General features: G+C 42.6%; 1 protein-coding gene across 10 annotated transcripts in view; it reads left to right on the forward strand.

Moving 5' to 3' along the window:
- The window catches only part of LOC105840160 (tyrosine-protein phosphatase Lar), a 403,816-nt gene that overhangs the window by 162,353 nt on the left and 222,679 nt on the right, over positions 1–18,784 (forward strand). For all 10 annotated transcript variants that reach the window (XM_012686967.3, XM_012686969.3, XM_012686974.3 and 7 more), the window contains one exon: positions 13,024–13,162. In XM_012686967.3, coding sequence (XP_012542421.1) covers positions 13,102–13,162 — 61 coding nt within the window. In that variant the 5' untranslated portion in view covers positions 13,024–13,101. The remainder of the gene's footprint in view (positions 1–13,023; positions 13,163–18,784) is intronic.

The raw sequence follows: 18,784 nt of genomic DNA on the forward strand, positions 1-18,784 counted from the left end.
GAAAATGAAACATTCCGTTATGAATCAGAATAAATGAGGGGTAACGAGATTTTGATATCATAACTGCATATCATTGTTGGATTTACCTGACATGCCTTCAGTTTCCACGCGTTCTCTTTCATTGCATTTGTAATTAAATGATAAAGAAATCGTTATTTTATTTCCTCTTATGGTGGCTTTAACACAAACTGTCGAATATCACGAAGAATTTATTGGGAAAGGATTTCTTTGTTGTGAAAAATATTGTGCGTAAAATTTTTTAAGAGATAGGTTGTCTTTTATAATTTAATGGATAAAAAGTTTATTTTGTCAAATCGAAAACAGAATTTGCTTTATTTATTGGATGTGCGTTTCTATATTTCCAACGTATTCATCTATTCGTCTTATCGTATTGAGAAATCTACATCATCGACGAGAATTCCTCTAGCTTCCGAAAAATCTTAGAAAGCTAGTACGATTTCGAACCTTCGAGTAGATAGATGGCATGAAGGGAATTGTTTCCAATAATTTATTGGAGTATTCAATCTAGTAAAATCAGATCGGTTAGTAGAAAAAGAAATTTATGACTGATGGCAAATGAGCATGTTTTACTTTTTTTCTTATTTTGTGCTGTAAAAGAGAAAAGATTATATAAAATATTTAGTGTTGTATATATTGACAATTTTAGTAAAATCATATTCTAACAGGAACATAAAGTTTTTATTTTAAAATATGCTTTTAATTTTGGAATTTTATACTCGAGAAATTTACCTCCGAAACATCTACAATATATACTTATTTAAGATTAAAGATAAATTAAACTAAATAATAACAAATCCGTTTAAGAACCAATTTAATCGAAGGGAATTACATGAACACCAAAGCAATAAAACTTGAAGAATCTAATAAAAAATTTAAGAAAAAAATGTTTCTCGTACGGACAACAGTAGAATTAGGATAGCACGTCGAGGAAGTGTCGAACTTGTGTCGCAAGCTTCACAGTCGTTGACTTGTTGTCTAGACTCAAAAGACAGGTACGAGAGGCCTTCAAAAACTTTTAATTAATACAGATGACGAGTACACAAAGCCTCAACACCGAGCAAAGAATTTTGGAACAAAGGCGAGAGAGAAGAGCATTGTTGTTGGATCTTGTTACGGGGACGTACCGCGTTGAGAGAACAAGATGGAGTGACAGAAACGTGAGAAAAGATGGTAGGTGAGAAGGGGGGGAAAGGAGAAGAGAAAAAGAGATAGAAGGGGAAGAAACGTACTGAGAAGAAGCGAGAAGATATGAAAGTACAGACCGACTTTCCATTATGGTGTTATTCGTTTCTTCTTTGCTCTTCTCTTTCGTCCTCTGTGGGAATAGAAAACGTATAAACTAGAAATCTTTTGCAGGAGTAATTTTCCATAACATTTATTCTGCGTAATATCAAGTATCAGTAATGAAATTTTATCGAGTATTTCGATATGCATGTACATACGCATATTAACACTGATAATTCCACAATTTTGTCTCTTTACTGATTCCTCACTCCGAATTGGTTGGCCAAAGAATTCCTACAATTTGTTTGGTACATATGCTATTATAACCGCGCTATTCCTCTCAATTATACATGATAAATCGTGGCATTGTTTGTCAAATATATATCTAACAATTCAAAATTTTGCTAATGGATTAAACACGTATTGATAATTACGCAATTATTACAAATTGCGCGAGGCCATTGGATTATAATCGAAACGTATTTGCATTTAGGAATTCGAATTTCACAGTCTTGTTTTAACTACGATATTTCTATGAAACTCGAAACATTAATCTAATACGAAAATTTAAACAAGTGGGTATAATGCTTTATACTATCTATTTGTAATAATCGTTCTTATAAAAAGGGGGCACCATCTACAATAAAGTTACGATATACAAATTTGATTAACAATTAATTAATTATGTACATTAATATACAGTAATTAATATAAAACATGATACATAATGAACCTATCGATTTGTATAAATGGATGTTACAAGCAATTATACAAACGAAAAGTTATTGTGATACCAGGTCATCCGTAGTTCCGAGATGAATATTATTCAGGTAGGAAAATCGTTAAGCTCCTCATTACTTTTACTTAAAACGGTACCTAATTGTCAGTTCTCTCCTCTCTCTTTCCTCCTCTTCCTCTCTCTCTCTCTCTCTCTCTCTCTCTCTCTCTCTCTCTCTCTCTCTCTCTCTCTCTCTCTCTCTCTCTTTCTCAAAATGAAGGACATATGAGACTGAAGCTGGATTTTAATTAGTCCTTTCCACAATCGTATGAAACCATCACGGAACATTGAAATTTTAATTTTTTTATTCAACTTTCTCCTGCGCCCGTTGGAACTTTAATAGTCGACATAATTATGCTTAATTATAAAAGAAGGAAATTTAATAAACGATATTATCGTCTATCGTCTTAGACTTTCAAAACTCGTAGCGGCGTAAGGCAATTTTACCTCGCGGTGTTTTGCCCGTGCTTCACCGTGGCGTTTCAAGTATCTACCCTATTTCTCCTTAAATTAATTAACGACGGCTACCGTCCGATAATGCGCGAACAGTCTCACTTTCTGTCAATATCGATAGGTAAATACTTCGGTATGTCTAATAAATATTAACACATACAAAATAATTTATAATTTTAATGCAGGTTAAGAGTATATTATACTCACAAAAGAGATTAAAAATATATAGCTAATAAGGATCTGCAAATCATCAGTTTTTAGAGAAATTAAAATGAGATAAAATTACACCTGTACTAAAATGGCTCATTCAAGATTCATAAATGTGCGAAAATATTGACAAGATAAATATGGCAAGTCACATTGCTTATCTCTTAACATATATCTACATGTATATATTATATATATTAATTCTTCACAAATTAGGCAAAATTCTCTGTCAAGTTAATTTGCAAAACATTTTTATTTGTTCTTGAATACATGGAAAAAACGATTCTGTAACGTATCTGAAAATTTAGCTGTAGATACAGATTTAAAAATAATTTTATTTAATCGTTAAAATAATTATATAAAACGTTCCAAATTATTACTAGAACACCAAAACTTTTTGTAGTATTGCTCACGCTTGAACGTTTTTTATAAGTTATTTTAATGGGTCAAACAAAGTTTTTTTTTAGATCTATATTCAGCAAAATTTTTAGATACTTCAGCAAAATCGTTCTTTTCGCACATACGGTCCGAAATTTTTCATTCTTTTTTACATCATCTCGTATGCAGATTTATTTTAAATAGTTAAAAATAGCAGGAAATAAAATAACATGAAAAAAATTAAGTAGAGATAACCTTAATCGCGAAATGAAGTTTCCTACAATATGATTTTTTATTTAAGTTATTGAGGTTTTCTTTGAATAACTTTATTGAGAAAATTGACAAACCGCGTACATATAAATACACGAATATATTTACACGAAAACAAACGTTATTTATCAAGAATTTATTTTGGTATATCGAAATAATGGAATATTCATTATGAGTTTAACGAAACGGGATGTTTTTGTGAGATGAATACTGAGAGAGAGAGAGAGAGAGAGACATATGTGTGGAGTCGAGGCAGAGCAAACGCTGACTTCGTTACTGCCGTATTTGGTCGATCGTTTACACACGCATCCTACTTCGTCGATTTACAAACGGAAACCTAAATGATGGAATCGAGAATGTGTAGCTGAACCGACCGGCCGCGTTTGATTTCGTTTACACGTGCATGTTCGTACATGTACGACGTATTGCGTTGTAGTCACCCTGGGATCGGGGTGTCTCGGGGGAGAAAAGGGTTGGAGTCACATAGGGCGTTATACTATCTATCCAAACTAAATTAAAAGCATTCGTTAGAGCGTTATACCGTTTTCTATCGGATCACCCATGTTTGCATGCTCGCAATTTTGATAAGACTTGCAGAAATACAAAATAAGTTCATAAATTAAGCAATTGACTTTTCTAATTAAATTTTTAAGTTTTGAAATAAAATAATTATGTGCAAATAATCATTGATTAAAAGTATAATTTGTAACATTTTAATTTTTTTCAAGAACCAAAAACTTTTTTCTTGTAATTTTGAGTATATTATTGCGGTATAAACCAGTTTAAAACCATAGACATGTCTTTGTTTGATTTGTTTGTACTCGTTTTATTTTTGTATCCCCATAAACGCGAAAATAAGAAAAGATCCGTCGCTTGGACTAATGTGCTGCCGCGGAATAAAATTGTAGCATTTATCATGGGCATTGTTTAAGAACCGCCTTGATGCGAAGCAAAGCGTGAGCTAAGAACGCGAGTGGGGTTGGTTGCCAGTGAAATCCGTATTCGACGGCAAGCACAACGGTCCCGCTTTTCAAATCTCCTTTCTCGCTACGCCGGAACTCACACTACCCGGCGGTGTTCGAAAGCCCCCGCTTTAGCTAGAACCTCGTCGTTCCTTTGGCACTGACAATTGGATTCCTTGCGCTACTCCCGTCGAGTTACAGATTTTTCCTTTCCGCGAGAATTTTCTTACAGACGCCTTTGAGACGAGAGATATCCCACCGCGCCGCGCCGTCTCTATCGTCTTCGACGCGGCTCAGCGTTTCTAAGTACCGTCCGCGAAAGGAGGGATCGTTACGGCAGACTCCAAACCTTTCCCTTTCTGAATCCGATGCACTCTTCCAAATCAGCTTTTCTTTGATTCACGCCCATGGAAAACCATTCAATGATATCGAGCTCTCGATGAAAACTCACATGGAGGACGTCATTAGTCGATGTATCGATACTTGACGTTCTGGCAGATCGCGCAAAACGCGAAACGTTGTCACTGTGCGTGATAATGCCTGACGGTATAACTTCAGTAAACAGCTATTTGTTACGTTCTGTGTACCGTATCTATTATATATTAAGCCTGAAGGTTTACTTGCTCTCTAGAAAGGAAAATACCTCTCTACCTTTCTATAATTTTAGACAAAGTCCTTAAGATATAATGGCTCTGCCATTTCGAAAAGCCTCCTTTTTTTCCTACATGTTTCCTCGCAATCGAAGTGGTTTCGTGCCGAGGAGTGAGTCTTGATTTTTAACTGCTTTCGTGATCGAGACCATTAACAGCTAAGAAGGGTGAGTCAGAAAAGAGAAAGGGGCTCTGGGGGAGGGGCAAATGGAGAAAGAAGGGGAAAAGTCGAATCTGCGCGTTTCCTAGTGATTTTTCACATTGTCCGAATCGATTACGGTAGGTACAATGTACGATATAAAGGTTTAAATAAACTACATTTTTGTTGCAATGAATAATGCAGCTCCCGCAGCAACGATAAACATTTATATGAATGCTAACATCATAAAATATGTACTATTCATAATACATGCTATCATTAGAGTTCCATTTTCAATCTTTAATCGATTAAATAGCGATTTTTTTTATTATATCGATTAAAATAGCAAACAACATTGTGGTTGCGCGCGATTAAGTTGATTTTTGTTAATGCTTGATATTAATTGTTATATTAAATTACCTTTATCGTATTTCATTTCGTTGTGGTGGCAAGGAAAAGGGGGCATTTATTGTAAATCAATTCCATTTATAAATAGGTATATTACCGTACGAAGAAGAATTAAAATCATATTGTTATTCATTTCATATCTGCATGATTACATTGTTTAATTAAATAAAATTAACTTGAAACGTATTTACCAAGTTTTTTCATTAACCGTAGAAAGTATTTTAGTTACAAAGCTATTTTAAACAGAGAGATCAAATAATTTTACCTTTGCGACAAAACCGCGCTATCTTTATATCCGGTTAAAAGGGAAAGGCCGGAGAGTATCGATTCAATATAAATTTGCGCTTTACCGTATTGGTTTTACGGGAAACGATTTTGTATTGCTCGTAAAAAGTGGTAATATCTCCTCCCTATTTACCAACGCTTTAATAGCGGACTAATTATCAAACATTGATCAATGCATGAACATTAAATTGTGAAAAACAGTTTTCACGATTCGTTAAACCACTATTAGCAAATATTTTACAGTTCTTTCGTTTTACACTCACAGTTAACTAATCTTTTTCCGATTGTAGAATATGCTCGTTACAATTTGTATTTAATTTTATAAATTATCAAAATTCTATTGTGTGTGTCAAAAGTTAATTTAAATTTTTTATAATCTCAATTCTTTTAAATGAGACATTTTTATATATACAATAGTCTTTTTATATATATACAATTTTATTTTATACGTTAACATAATTATATTTTTATAAAATGGAGAATTTTGTAGAATTTTTCACTTGTAAAAAGTTATGACAACAATTATTATTATTTTATTAGGACAAATATGACTACTATAATACTTCAATCGTTTTCTCCTGAGATACGGAAATCTCTCAGGCTCGATTATCGAGCCTTCCAAGAGCGAATAGTAAAACAGGAGTGAATCGTACACTAAGAGCGCTCTCACGAGAAGATATAAGACGAAAGTCGAGGTATTTCCGGGAGTAATTTTCCGCTGGGTGCCTTTGGAAAATGTTTATTCATAAGTCAGCGGAATGTGCACGGTGTACGATTGTTCCGCAAGCTTCTACGCCGTCCTCCCGGAACCGTCTGCGTTCTTCTGGTTTTTTCTTTTCTCATTTTTTTTTTTTTACGAGAAGCCGAGACGTCTCGACGTTAATACGGTGTTAATGGGGAAAAGATTCGAGGAAGAAGCATCGTTGACGTCCGCTTTGCGTTGAGCGGATGAGCGCGAACAAGCGCAAAAAGAACGCGGGCATTCAGAAAAAACTTTGGGGAATTTCAAATAATGAGACAACATTAACGTCTCGGGAGAAAAGAAGGAGACAAACGGGTTATACATGAAAAATCCACGCGTTTCCTGCGCGACGAGTTTTGTCGTAAATTATATTAAAGCCTCTTGGGCAGCGCTATTATCGGTTATTCTACTTAACACCGTTGCAGTTTGAACGAAATCACGTATTCCTCATAATCCGTCGAGTTCGTCTGTATTTTCGAAATGCGTTAACTCGGATTTTAAATCGATAATGCCGTTAAGCGGATCAGAATGTTGCATCCGTTTCGGGGATAAACAAAATACATTTTAAGTACTAACTTGATTGCAAATGAAAACCACTCAAACGCATTTGATTATGAATTGTGGACGTTGCGAGTATCAATCTAAATAATTCTCCGGCGAAAGAAGTCAATACGAGAAAAAATAAGAAATGCGAACAAAATATACAAGTCAATGGCTACTTTTCAATACATTATTTCGTTGTACCATTTAATGAAATTTATTTACACGAAACGTGCATGTGAATAGATAATGTTAAATAAATGTTAGATAATGTTGGATTATTTTTATCTCATATCATGTATGTTTTCTTTTTGCAAGAAGTATAGAAAAACGATATATTGATATATAACATGTATTGATAAATAATTTAGTTTAAGCAAAGACACGAGATAATCTGTAATACAATTTCCGCAATTTAAATCCAAATATAATTCAATACGATGTTACTTGAATTACGTTAAAGTTTTAAAGAAGTTAAGGCATTTAACTGTTTTCTATTTTCGGTCTTTTTGTTTAGCGACTGTTACTTTTCATTCGATCGCGTATTGAATTCGCCAGAAACAGTTTATCATGAACAGATATGACGATTACCGACGATTTTTACCTTCTAACCCCCTGCCCGGAATATTACCCTCTCTGCCGTTTCCGCGCACGTTCATCTTCTTGCTTGAATTAAGACCATCGCCGTGCTCGACCACCGTGCTTTCCGGTTACTCTTATTCCGGTTGATATCTTTTGTTCGGGGTGAGAGAAGAACGAAAAGATTTTAGGATGGACAGAAAGACCCGGAACAAGTGGAGGGGGGGCACCGAGGGATTTATCATTGGGTAATGGTGCACTAGCCACGTATTAAATTAAGTTATGGGCATCTTGGAATTTTTTACTATCATCGAGAACAGAAAGAGAGAGAGAGAGAGAGAGCATTTCCCCGGTTCTCTGGCTATGCGGCGCGAGACGAGTTTTTATTTCTTCCACCTGCCTCTCTTTCCTCGCTTCGCGCATTGGTTGGCGCGCGAACGGTCTCGCGCTTTTCACGCATATTTCTGCATTAAGCTCTCGACACTCACTTTACTGTCGTCCGACTTTATTTGCAATTTTAAACAGCGTTCGATTTATGAGTGAAGTTCTCGTATAGGCAAAGAAAACGTTAGACAGCCGCCATTGCGGCGCGTAATAAATACTTTCCACGCGGCATTTATCGAATATTCCGAAGCCCCAAGTTCGAATTATGCGGTTAGTACATAATTGTTTGGCGTTTGCAGTGGCTCTAATGACACCAACACTAATGGTCGAGTTGGCTAAACCGCAACAACAATTATTTCATATATGTATGTTATTGTAGATTGTATTGTCACTCTATTTAACTAGTATAACATTTCTATTATAAGCTGTCAAACATTACAAAACTAAGTACTATAGATAGATTGGAAATTGATGTGACGGGCAATTTGAAAATTAATTTTATTTAAAGATATTTAGTAGGCTTTACATGTTTAAAATGCAAATGACAATTTTAACATAACATGAAATATCTGTTTAATTAATCTTGTTTACAATTTATTAGTATTATTAAGTACTCAACTTTTTATATATTATATATTTATTTAAAAATTTGACATTTTGCTTTTAACTATTTCTGAATATCAAAGTATTTCTTCGTAAGTATTAACGCGAGACTTTAGCGAAATTGCTATCTTTATCTACGTGCGTACACGCCGTGAAAGATCATGTTTAAACAATTCGAAACTGGTATGTGTAATAGAGTTGCGTGCTGACCCGACGCATTTGCAAATGCGCATCCATATACGGAAGTGAGTCACGGTGATGGGGGTAGTGATTGAAGGGGAACGGGAACGATGGAAGAGAAGGGGTAGCATTAAAGGTATGGCTGACGGGGAGAAACGTGAAATAAAGGTATGATGGGGAAGTAAATTATTTCTGCGGCGATGTCGTAAACATTGACCAATTACCACGAATAATTAATCTCTAGTGCACCATCCTATCTTGCCGCTCGATACGGAAATTTTAACCAATTTTCCACACAAGTTTGTTTCCATCGAGACTTTGGATGAATGATACATTACGATGAGAGTTTCCCATAATAAAATTAATGACTACAATTCTCGGCTCAACAATGATTATTAACACAATATCCATTGTTCTTTTATAGAGGTTTTACAGTGACTGCTAATTTTATTTTTGAAAAACCATTGCATCTCATTTATTTAATGATTTTTAGATACGTTGTACTAGATACATTGTATTTTTTTAAGATTTAATATCAACGCGATATCAACAAGGAAATGATGATTCTTTTACCTCTTAAATATGTTTACTTTTACGTTTATGAAATTGCGTGAGAAATTTAGTCTTGACGTTATATTTTAGTCCGATCGGGAAATTTGTTGCGTTTGAAGACGCATTTGAAAGGATACACTCCCAGTCTAAGTACATGTAGACGCGTCACGGCACTTACCTGTTGAAAAAACGATCGGTCCCATCGAGTCCGACTCCCACGTAGACTCCCAGGGGTCTCTTGAGTTCCGCGGCTGGAGGACGAAGAGTCCAAATGTCGATGCGAAAGAAGGAAGGGAAAGACTTGGACTATTTCTCGAAGTAAGAAGGTAGATCATGGCCACCGTGCTGTATTGATAATTCCTCCTTCGTCGCGTGCTTTCCTTCTACCTCTGTTTTCATCTCTCTCACCCCTTTCCTTTCTCTTTCTCTCTTTTTCTCTCCCGTTCTCTCGCTGTCTTTTTTTCTTTCTCGTCGATCTATCACTTCTGCCGCCTGTGTCTGCTTTGTCTTATCTTTCTTTGCGCGAGAGATGTCCTTCCGAATACGTTTGGCTGCATCCTCATGGGTTGCCACGGGCACAGCCATCCCTGGGAGTACCACGCGGACAAACATCAAGTCAGAAACTGCGATACGTCGGTCGGAGTACGGCAGCTCACCCCGAACATCCCCTTACGCGGGAGACGCATGCGTCGCTTTTAAACCAACGCCGAAACCAACTCCCTACCTAACTCACGGCCACCTTGCCCCCGTTCTCCAGCTCTCCGAATTGCTCCCGCGTCTCTTTCTCTCTCTCTCTCTTTCTCTCAACAACGCCATTAGCGATCCGTGATGATTTACGATCAATTTTGAGAAATACACTCTCAGAGCCGTTACTTACGACACACTTCAAAGAAGATTATTTTTTTATTATCACTTTAACAAGAACAGTAGTAGATGGGATGAAACGCTTTGATAGAAGCGCCACGAAGAATATTGAAAAATATCGAAGGCCGACAGATTCTCCTCCGTAACTTACGTTCCGACGTCTTTGAATGCATAAACTCGCTCGTAACTCACGACTTCAGTCCGGTGAGGAGAAAAAAAGGCAAGAGAAAGAAGAAGAACTAGGGGCATCTCCCGATCGTCGTAAAATCTGGTCCGTCTGGCGCGAATTCGTACATGTACATACGGCGAACGCGAGGCCGCGGAAGGGGCGACGCGCCTGCGTCAGGAATGTCGGTGGTGGACGAGCAGGGTAGGGGGTGTCGTCGGGGGGCATGGGGGTGAGTCAGTCAGGCCGCAGCGCGCGTTCAGAAAACTACCCTTAACGCGGGATCTCATGTGCTCGCCGGAGTAATTTATAATTGAGTCGCGAGTACGCGATAGGAATTCGAGGTTCGCGTTTGCTCGAGTCCTTCCCTTGATACCGGAAACCGTGAAACTTCTATGAAGACGGACCTCTCTGAAGAGGACTGATTCGCCTTTTGCACAAGAGAAACGCACACAACACACGGCATTATTTAGAGTTTTACGCTGTGAGAGACAAACACGCAGATGCGTATAGATATCCGCCGAGAGGTCTGTTGCTGTTAAAAATTTACGCGGCGCAATCAAAGAATCCCGGAAGAAATCAAACGATAGGAATGGGAAGGACGGTCAGGGACGCGAACATTTGCAAATTCGAGAAATTGAATTGAACCTCCTGCTGTTGACGTCGAGCACCGCGCTGTCGAGGACAAAAGCTGAGAAGAAAGACATACAAATGCAGCGGACAGTATCGTGGAAAATATACTCTCAACGATCGGATGGTGAGAATGTAACGTCGCGTGCGGCGAGGAAGGTAGCACGAAACAAGATTCGAAGGTGCCCGTAGTCGCGAGTGCAACGAACCACAGGCTCTATAAAACTGCCATATAAATATAATCACGCGAGCCGCCATTAATCGTAACCCTTCGTCTCGTTTCTTTTTTCCGCAAGATTTCTCTGTCCGACTCTCCGCTGGGTTCCGCTCGATTTAAACGGGACAGATTGTTCGCATTTTTCTCGGCGAAAATCAAATAGCCTATACGCCCTATCTATTTTGCACCACCTCGCCATTGTTCCACGGAAAAGTTTCGTGTCGCGGCGCATCAGTCAGTCTCATCCAAAAACCAGTTATTCTACTTGCGAACTTTCAGCATTAGCGGAGTTACGTCATATACTTTTTTTAACGAGGAATCAAAAGAAAAATACGATATTACGCGAAGACCAGGAGCGCCGGGTGGAAAATGAAAAGTCTACTCGCACGGTGGAAGCCGCGGAAAAGCGGAGCAGAACAATTACACTCAGTTACCTGGAGGATGTAACGCGAGCCGGAATCGTGGCCAGCGCCGGGTCCAGGGTCAACGTCTCGCGCGGCAAAGCTCGGCGGAAGCTTTGTCGTGAGGGCTCTCGGCTTGGAGCGTGGTACGCGCGAAAAATATGGGATGGTCGTGGAATCACAGGAAGAAAGAGTCGAGATAATCGCAACTGGGAAAGGCCCGCAGACAAGAATGTGGGATTTCTGAAAGTCAACAGAGGAAGAAGAAACGGCAGAGGAGAGTCGGATAAGGTGGCAGATGGTCCATTAGCACCATCGGGCGTAGTGTGCAGCTCTCTTGAACTATCGAACGCCGCGCATAGCTTATTAGTGACGATCTTTATTATTAGCGGCGTCGAGAGTGAAGAAAACACGACGACACGAGGTACGGATAACCAGAGGCGACTCGGTCGAGCGGAAAAAGAAGAAGGAAAATCCGTGAACGAAACGCAGAGAAATGTCGGAGGGAAAATAAAGGAGAGAGATATTTTCTACCTCCTGGGAAATACGTCGCGACGTCCGGCTTTCGGAAGCCAGTCCTGAAGTGACGCCCTTCCAAAATTGATCCTTCCATTAAACCGACGAGAACGAACACGAGCGAACGCGGGCGGCGCTACGGTGAAAGAATGTAAATAGTTCTCGCTCGCAGAGAGAAAGAGAGAGAGAGAGAGAGAAGAGAAGAGAGCGGATCGCTGCGACAAAGTGGCACAACGATCGTGGCCATTATTGCAATGTCACCGACCGACTCGGAGGAAAACGCGCGTTTCTTTCTTCCTTAACGCCGACGACCGCCCACACCGACCGCTTTTCGATATACTCGCGGAATATTTTACTGTGCGTGCGCGCGCGAGAGAGGAAGAGAGAGAAAGTGTTAAATGGCGTGTGTCGATACTTTTCCTCGACGGCCGTTGAATAAACACTCTCACGTCCTTCCGTCGTTTTGTACAGTCATACCGTAAACGCTGTCAGAAACAAGTATTTTTTTACGCGTAGCTCAAACCCCGTTATGCTTCCTTCCTTTTATTGAAAACAAAAAAGGAGAGAAATAATTTTGCGAGCGCGCGCTAATTTCAGCGCCGCCGATCGTGTGCTGCGCGTCGTACTGCTCGAGAATATATTCAACAGTGTTTTCCCGATCTTTTCCTCTCCCGGAAAGAATCTTCTCCCCGCGGCGCCTGTGTGTGCGACGAGGGAGAGGATACTATCGTCGAGGTTTACCACACCTACGGCCAGCGTCTTCGTCAGGAAGACGGGGGACGGTGTCTCGTCCTGCATCTATTCTCACCCTCTTCTCCCCCTGTTGTGATGAAGGTGGTATGTTTATGACGAAGGTGGTTTATCTTTTCCATAGGTGGCACGCTGCGACGGTGGTGTTAAGTGTGCAGTGATCACGGGTGATCGAGGGAAGGCGGGAAAGAAGGTGGTCAATATGACTCCTATCTTCCTCGTCGTGTTGCTGGCGATTGACCCGATTATCGCGCAGAATACCGGTGAGTAAAAAAAAAAATCAAGATCAACGACCAAAAATGCTAGTGTTAAAGCCTAAGACTCTCATGCGTCCGACTTCGCACGGTAACGGACAGTTTCCTCCCCCGCTATGGACAGACACTTCGTGCACCTCAAGGAGGACAATGACCGCCGCCGCGCGAAAAGCCGGCGGCGCGCGGGGAGTGTGTGTGGGGTGCGCGTGCACTCCTCCTAGGACTCTCGAAATCTACGAGCGACGCGCCACTTTTCCACGCGCGTATCTCGCGTTCGATCGCGCCTATAAAAGAGAAAGAGAGAGAGAGAGAGTCGAGTCGCATGCGTCGCGAAACTAGATCGAAAGCGCCGATACCGTGCGCGCGCTCGTCCGTACCGCGCTCGAGCGTACAGCGCCGCGTTATTTAAACGGGACGAGATAATCCCCCTCGCACGAACGAACGTCCCTGGATCTTCGTAATTTATTACGGTTTACTTATTAGCTGCGAGACGTGCCACGCCGTCGGCCGTATCGCTCGCGATCGATGACCGCGCGCGGAAAAAAATTTATCGCGCATCGCGATACTCATAAAAATTAATTTTTTTTTCCTTGCGACTTTCTTTTCGCATTACGCGGACACGTTGTGATGTTTCCACGGTCTCTCTGTATATATATCTCTCTCTCTCTTCTATACGCGCAATCGCCTCGCGAAATTAGCCGTGGTCGTAGTTTAATTTCGTTGCGAGCGCGCGCAAGTGCAAAGAGACTCTCGCGTTATACGGTGCGAAAAAGAATAAGGAAAAGCGAGAGGAACTAAATGAAAAACCGTGCGCGTAACGCGTTCTTTTCTTCGAAATATAATACCCCGTGCTCGCGAAAGCGGGGAGAAAGAGAACGGACTACTGCGAAACACGCGACACGATATATAGGTGTCGAAGAGAACGACGAAGGGAAACGCCGCCGGCGTGTGACTGCCGCTCCCCAAAGTCGAGCGTTAAAAACGAAAAAGACTCGTCTCTCGAAGAGTAATAACGCGTGCAGCTCATCGTGCAGCAGCATAGACACAGCGCGCGGGGAGCGGCTCTCGGCGGCGTTCTCGAAATGACGAGCGCACGCATCGCGCGCGCGTTGAATCGCGTGCGTGCCGTACCGCGCGAACACCACGTGTCAGCGTCGCCCCGACGACGAGGGACGCGAGGCCCGACACCTCGCTCGCGATTAAAATACGCGAACGGTCGAAAGTCCAGTCTGGCACGCGCGTTATCGAGCGCTCGCGATCTCTCTCGTCGAAAAAGACAGATCGCTTGCGTGCGATTCGCCCCCCGCCTCGGACTTTTACCCCGGAAGTGACCAGGTCGCCGGTCTCGAGCTAGGCTCGATCTAGGAGAGAGACGCCGCCGAAGTGTATACGGACCCTAAGACCGACCTACGCTTAAACACTCGACCGACGACGGGGCGACGCCTCGCGAGCCTCGGATTGGAAAAAAAAGATCGTGTAGCCTTACGAACACCATGATCATTTCTTGTCGTCGCAATTGTTAATAAACGTCTATTTAGGGCCGGATGATCGCGGGGAGCAATGCTAGCCGCGCGATCATTACGCACGGTAATCTGTCGCCGCAGTCGGTAATCCGGCGAGCTTTACGCTGACTCTGTAATGACGATGATACATCCCCGGCATTTCAGTCAATTAATTACGTCGCGACGTAATCCTAATTCGGCTGTCGGAAAGCTCTCGCCGGATTTGAATGCTTTGCGAGTTTCAGCGATGGGAAACGATAATGTCACATCAGCGCGCGATGTGTAAAAGCGCGCGCGCGCGCGCGCGCGCGTGCTCGACCCGCTGTTGCCGGGGTCAATGCGGCAACGGTAAGTAGGTAATTGAAAGGTCAGTGCGAGAACTACATTTTTAATAACGTACGTTTCGCCGCCCGACAGATACGTATCCGATCGTGATCGAGTTAACGATCACGAGGAATCGAAATATCGGGCTCTCTTTCAGAAAAAAACGAAGCGCGCGCTGCTGCCCGTAACGTAGCGGAACTAGCGTTCCATTAGTAACGAGTGACGAGCTAGCCCGGAATCAGCGGATCAGCGCGGAACGAATCATTTTCCCCAGCGGAGATGCCGATTTGAATTCAATAGCTCTGTTTTCCGCAATTCTACTCGAACCAGCCGTCGTGCGCCACCGGTCGCATTCAGGTAACACGCAGGGGAAATCCACAGCCGCTTTTTTTGTCTTTCCTCTCCCCCCCCTTTTTTTTAATTCACGCAACGCCGATCGCCGCTTCCTATCGGTTGGCTTGAAGTACGGAAAATTGGCACTTCGCTCTTCATCGCGGCGACGCGGCGGGAAAAGCGAGCGACTAAAAACAACGGGGGGGATCGGAGAAGTCTCGCGCAAAGTGGGAAGAATGAGAGAAAGAAGAAAAGTAAAGGAGAAGGAGATCGACGGGACAGGATAGCTCGGGCGATAGCAATAGGATGAGTGAAATCCATAGTTAATGCAGATACGTCCCGTCCGTCCCGTCTAACTCGAGGAAAAGGAAACAGCTCGGGTCGACTGCGAAGATTTCCTCGGAGGCTCGCCTGTCCGTATGGTGACGTCTTCGTGGAGTGAAAAAGGAGCGTCTTTCGCGCGCGGGTTCTAAAAGGACACGAGTGCGCGGCTCTCTATCAAGATTGCATCTTTTTTTTTTTTTTTTCTCTCTTTCTCCATCGCATTTTCCCCGTATTTCGGGTCAGCGAGAATGTTCACGTGTCATGCGAGTTCACGTAACACAGAGGGACGACGGTGCCGAACGACGCGAAAAATGCCGCCCGGTTAACGACGGGATTCGCTCGGTAATTCGCGATGACGTAGCCGGCGAATATTTTCAAATCACACGTCACTTCCGGCTCGGCGTGGCGCGCTTCATATAGTGTATGCGCCAGTACCTTTTGTGTAATGTCATACATACACACGCGCGAGCGCATATATACAGACGCATCTACAAGATACAGACGCGTAACATGGCCCGCATTTTCGTCCTTCTCCTCTGACTCTCTCTCTCTCTCTCTCTCTCTCTCCGTTATTCTCCTTTATTCTGTCATTCTCTCGGCCGCGCGGTACGTCAACGTCCCGCTTTTCTACGTCACGCTGCAAAATGGATTCTCCACGGCTCGACCTCAGCACGACAACCAAAAGCGAGCGAGGCAAACGGTAAATAGATTTTTCGACGCCATAAAGAGAACCCCGAGCCCGGTGGCTGCTCGGGAACATCCGGAAAATGGTCCCGCGAATTTTCAAATGAACCTACTTACGGCAATCGTATTTCGAGAAAGTCTGTTGACGCCAAATTACGAAGTTTCGCGATATTTTGATACTCTACCTTTCGATCTGTGAATGCTCTTTAGTCAGAAATTATAACTTCCGACACTTCGACGCTTCTACTTTGACGGGATATTAACCACAACTGGCGATACCATAGCTAAAAAGAGATGCAGGAAATCTATTTAAAAGCATAATTCTAAAATGAACAACGACACATCTCTCCGGATGAAACTGTCGCATCGTTTAACTCGATTCCGAACGTACTCGTCTTATTTTTGTTTACCGCATAGAGAAAATGTAACAGCTAAATATCTCGTTTCCCCATAACCGAACGCGATAGAAACGGCCAGTTACCGTCGTTGTTTCCCGAAAAATAACCCCGCCACCGCGTTTTATGATACATTATGCACGCTGAACGATGGCGCTTGGTATAGGTATACCTACAACATCCCCTACGACCTCGTCTCCCGCCCCGACCCTCCCACGAACGTCGGTTGCCGTGATCATATTTCATCGGCATGTCAAGCGAAGAAAAACTCGTTTCTATCGTAATCATATCTCTCGACGAATCTGGTTAGACCCGTCGTCATAATACACCGCCATTACGATTGAGATAACCGGTGGAATCGTGCGTCAGGAGGAGGGAGATATCAAGGGCGACTTTCAAAAAGTATTTTGATGTAAAGGAAGAAATTTTTCAAACGTCACGGCATTCAACGGGCGTAGAAATTCATAGCAGCGGAGGGGGGGGGGGGATCCCGCGTGGCAGCAAAAAAAGTCGTATCACTTTACACAAACGCGAGGTATAGAAGAGTCGAGCGGATTTCTGCAGTTAGACAGGTAACGTGCGTGCGGGTTGCACCCCTCGCGAGATCATTTGCGTTTCCCTTTTGTTCGTCGTTTTTTTTTTCAGACCGCGCGCGCAAAATAAACCGCCTGCACTTTTGGACTCGGCCAGATCGCGTATTATTTATCGTCCGGACGTGATAATTTACATTCTCGCAAACTCTCCATCGACCTGTCGCCGTTTTTATCAATGATTGACAGAGTAGACGCCGGAACTTTTCAAAGGGCCTGCGTATTGTATCCGCGACCGAAGAACTACGCGAGGAAAATGCAATCCAAAAAAAAAACGAGTACGACGTAATGACGAGTGACGGCTGCTCGCGCGTGCCACTGTGCTACGGTGCCATTTTGTTCTGTCGCTTTGCCGGTTTTTGTATTCGCCGTTTCGTACCCCCGTCCCACTCCCCTCTTCTTTCTCTTTCTCTCTGCATCTGAAATAAACGTGTTCCTGGAAGAGCGAAATGCCCCACGCCGGTTATCACCGCTCTTATCCGACTCTTTCCGCGCCACCAAGCTCGCAGCGCAACGTGCAATTTGGAAAACCAAAATCGACGTGCTTTTTTTTTACGTGATGCTCTTTGCGACTTGATGACGAGACTGTTTGCTGAAAAAGATTCACTTCCAAACTCTCGGCTACGCTGGTATTTCAGTACGATGTACTTAATTAGCCGCGGCAAAAGAAGCCGAAAGAAGTATGCCGTTTATAGTATGCAACCAGTCTACCTCGAAGAGAGTCGGCCTGGAAGCGAGGCTCGCGTTGAGTTATACTACTTCGATCGCATACGTATACACTCGCGTGCATCGCGTGCTCCATCTTACGTATTCACCTACGGTCGCGACGCTTGCAAGCACGCCGGAGTAGCTCGCAGAATGGCCGGATGATAAAATAAAAAAAGTTTATTCTGGCCATTTCATAGAAGCTCTCTCTCTCTCTCTCTCTCTCTCTCTCTCTCAGACGTTCGAAAGGAGCAAACGTCTCATCAGCTCTTTTCTGTCGCAACAGCCTTCCTTTCGCCTCTCTTTTTCGCGCCGCGTGTTGCATCTCTCGTCTTTTACGCTCAATGTACCTTGTCCTGTTATTGTATCTCAAACCCGCGTGGCTTTTACCATAACGAATCGTCGGGATAAACTCCCTGTAGGAGACCTATCCCCTATCCCTCCCCAAAAACCGCAAGGCACCGTACAGAGGCTGGCGGCGCCGTTGCTTAGCCGCAACATTCTCGGGTTTACACCCCTGGCGTGAACTTACTTGCGGATCTAGGATTAGCCGCCGCGGCCGACGGAGCTTCGTTTGCGGGCTAAACTGATTCTGTCGTTTCGCGGCAGCGAACTCGCGCGATCGGACCAACTTTTACGGTGTTCGACACAACTTGAGACCGTGATTGTGCGTACCTAACTCTCAAATGAACTCAAAGTTCCGAAATAAACTCGGGGTGAATACACGTTTAATCGCTTGTTCCTCAGCTAAGGGTACAAATAAGAATTAATGAC

This window comes from Monomorium pharaonis, chromosome 6 (assembly GCF_013373865.1).
Source record: "Monomorium pharaonis isolate MP-MQ-018 chromosome 6, ASM1337386v2, whole genome shotgun sequence".
NCBI lineage: Eukaryota > Metazoa > Arthropoda > Insecta > Hymenoptera > Formicidae > Monomorium > Monomorium pharaonis.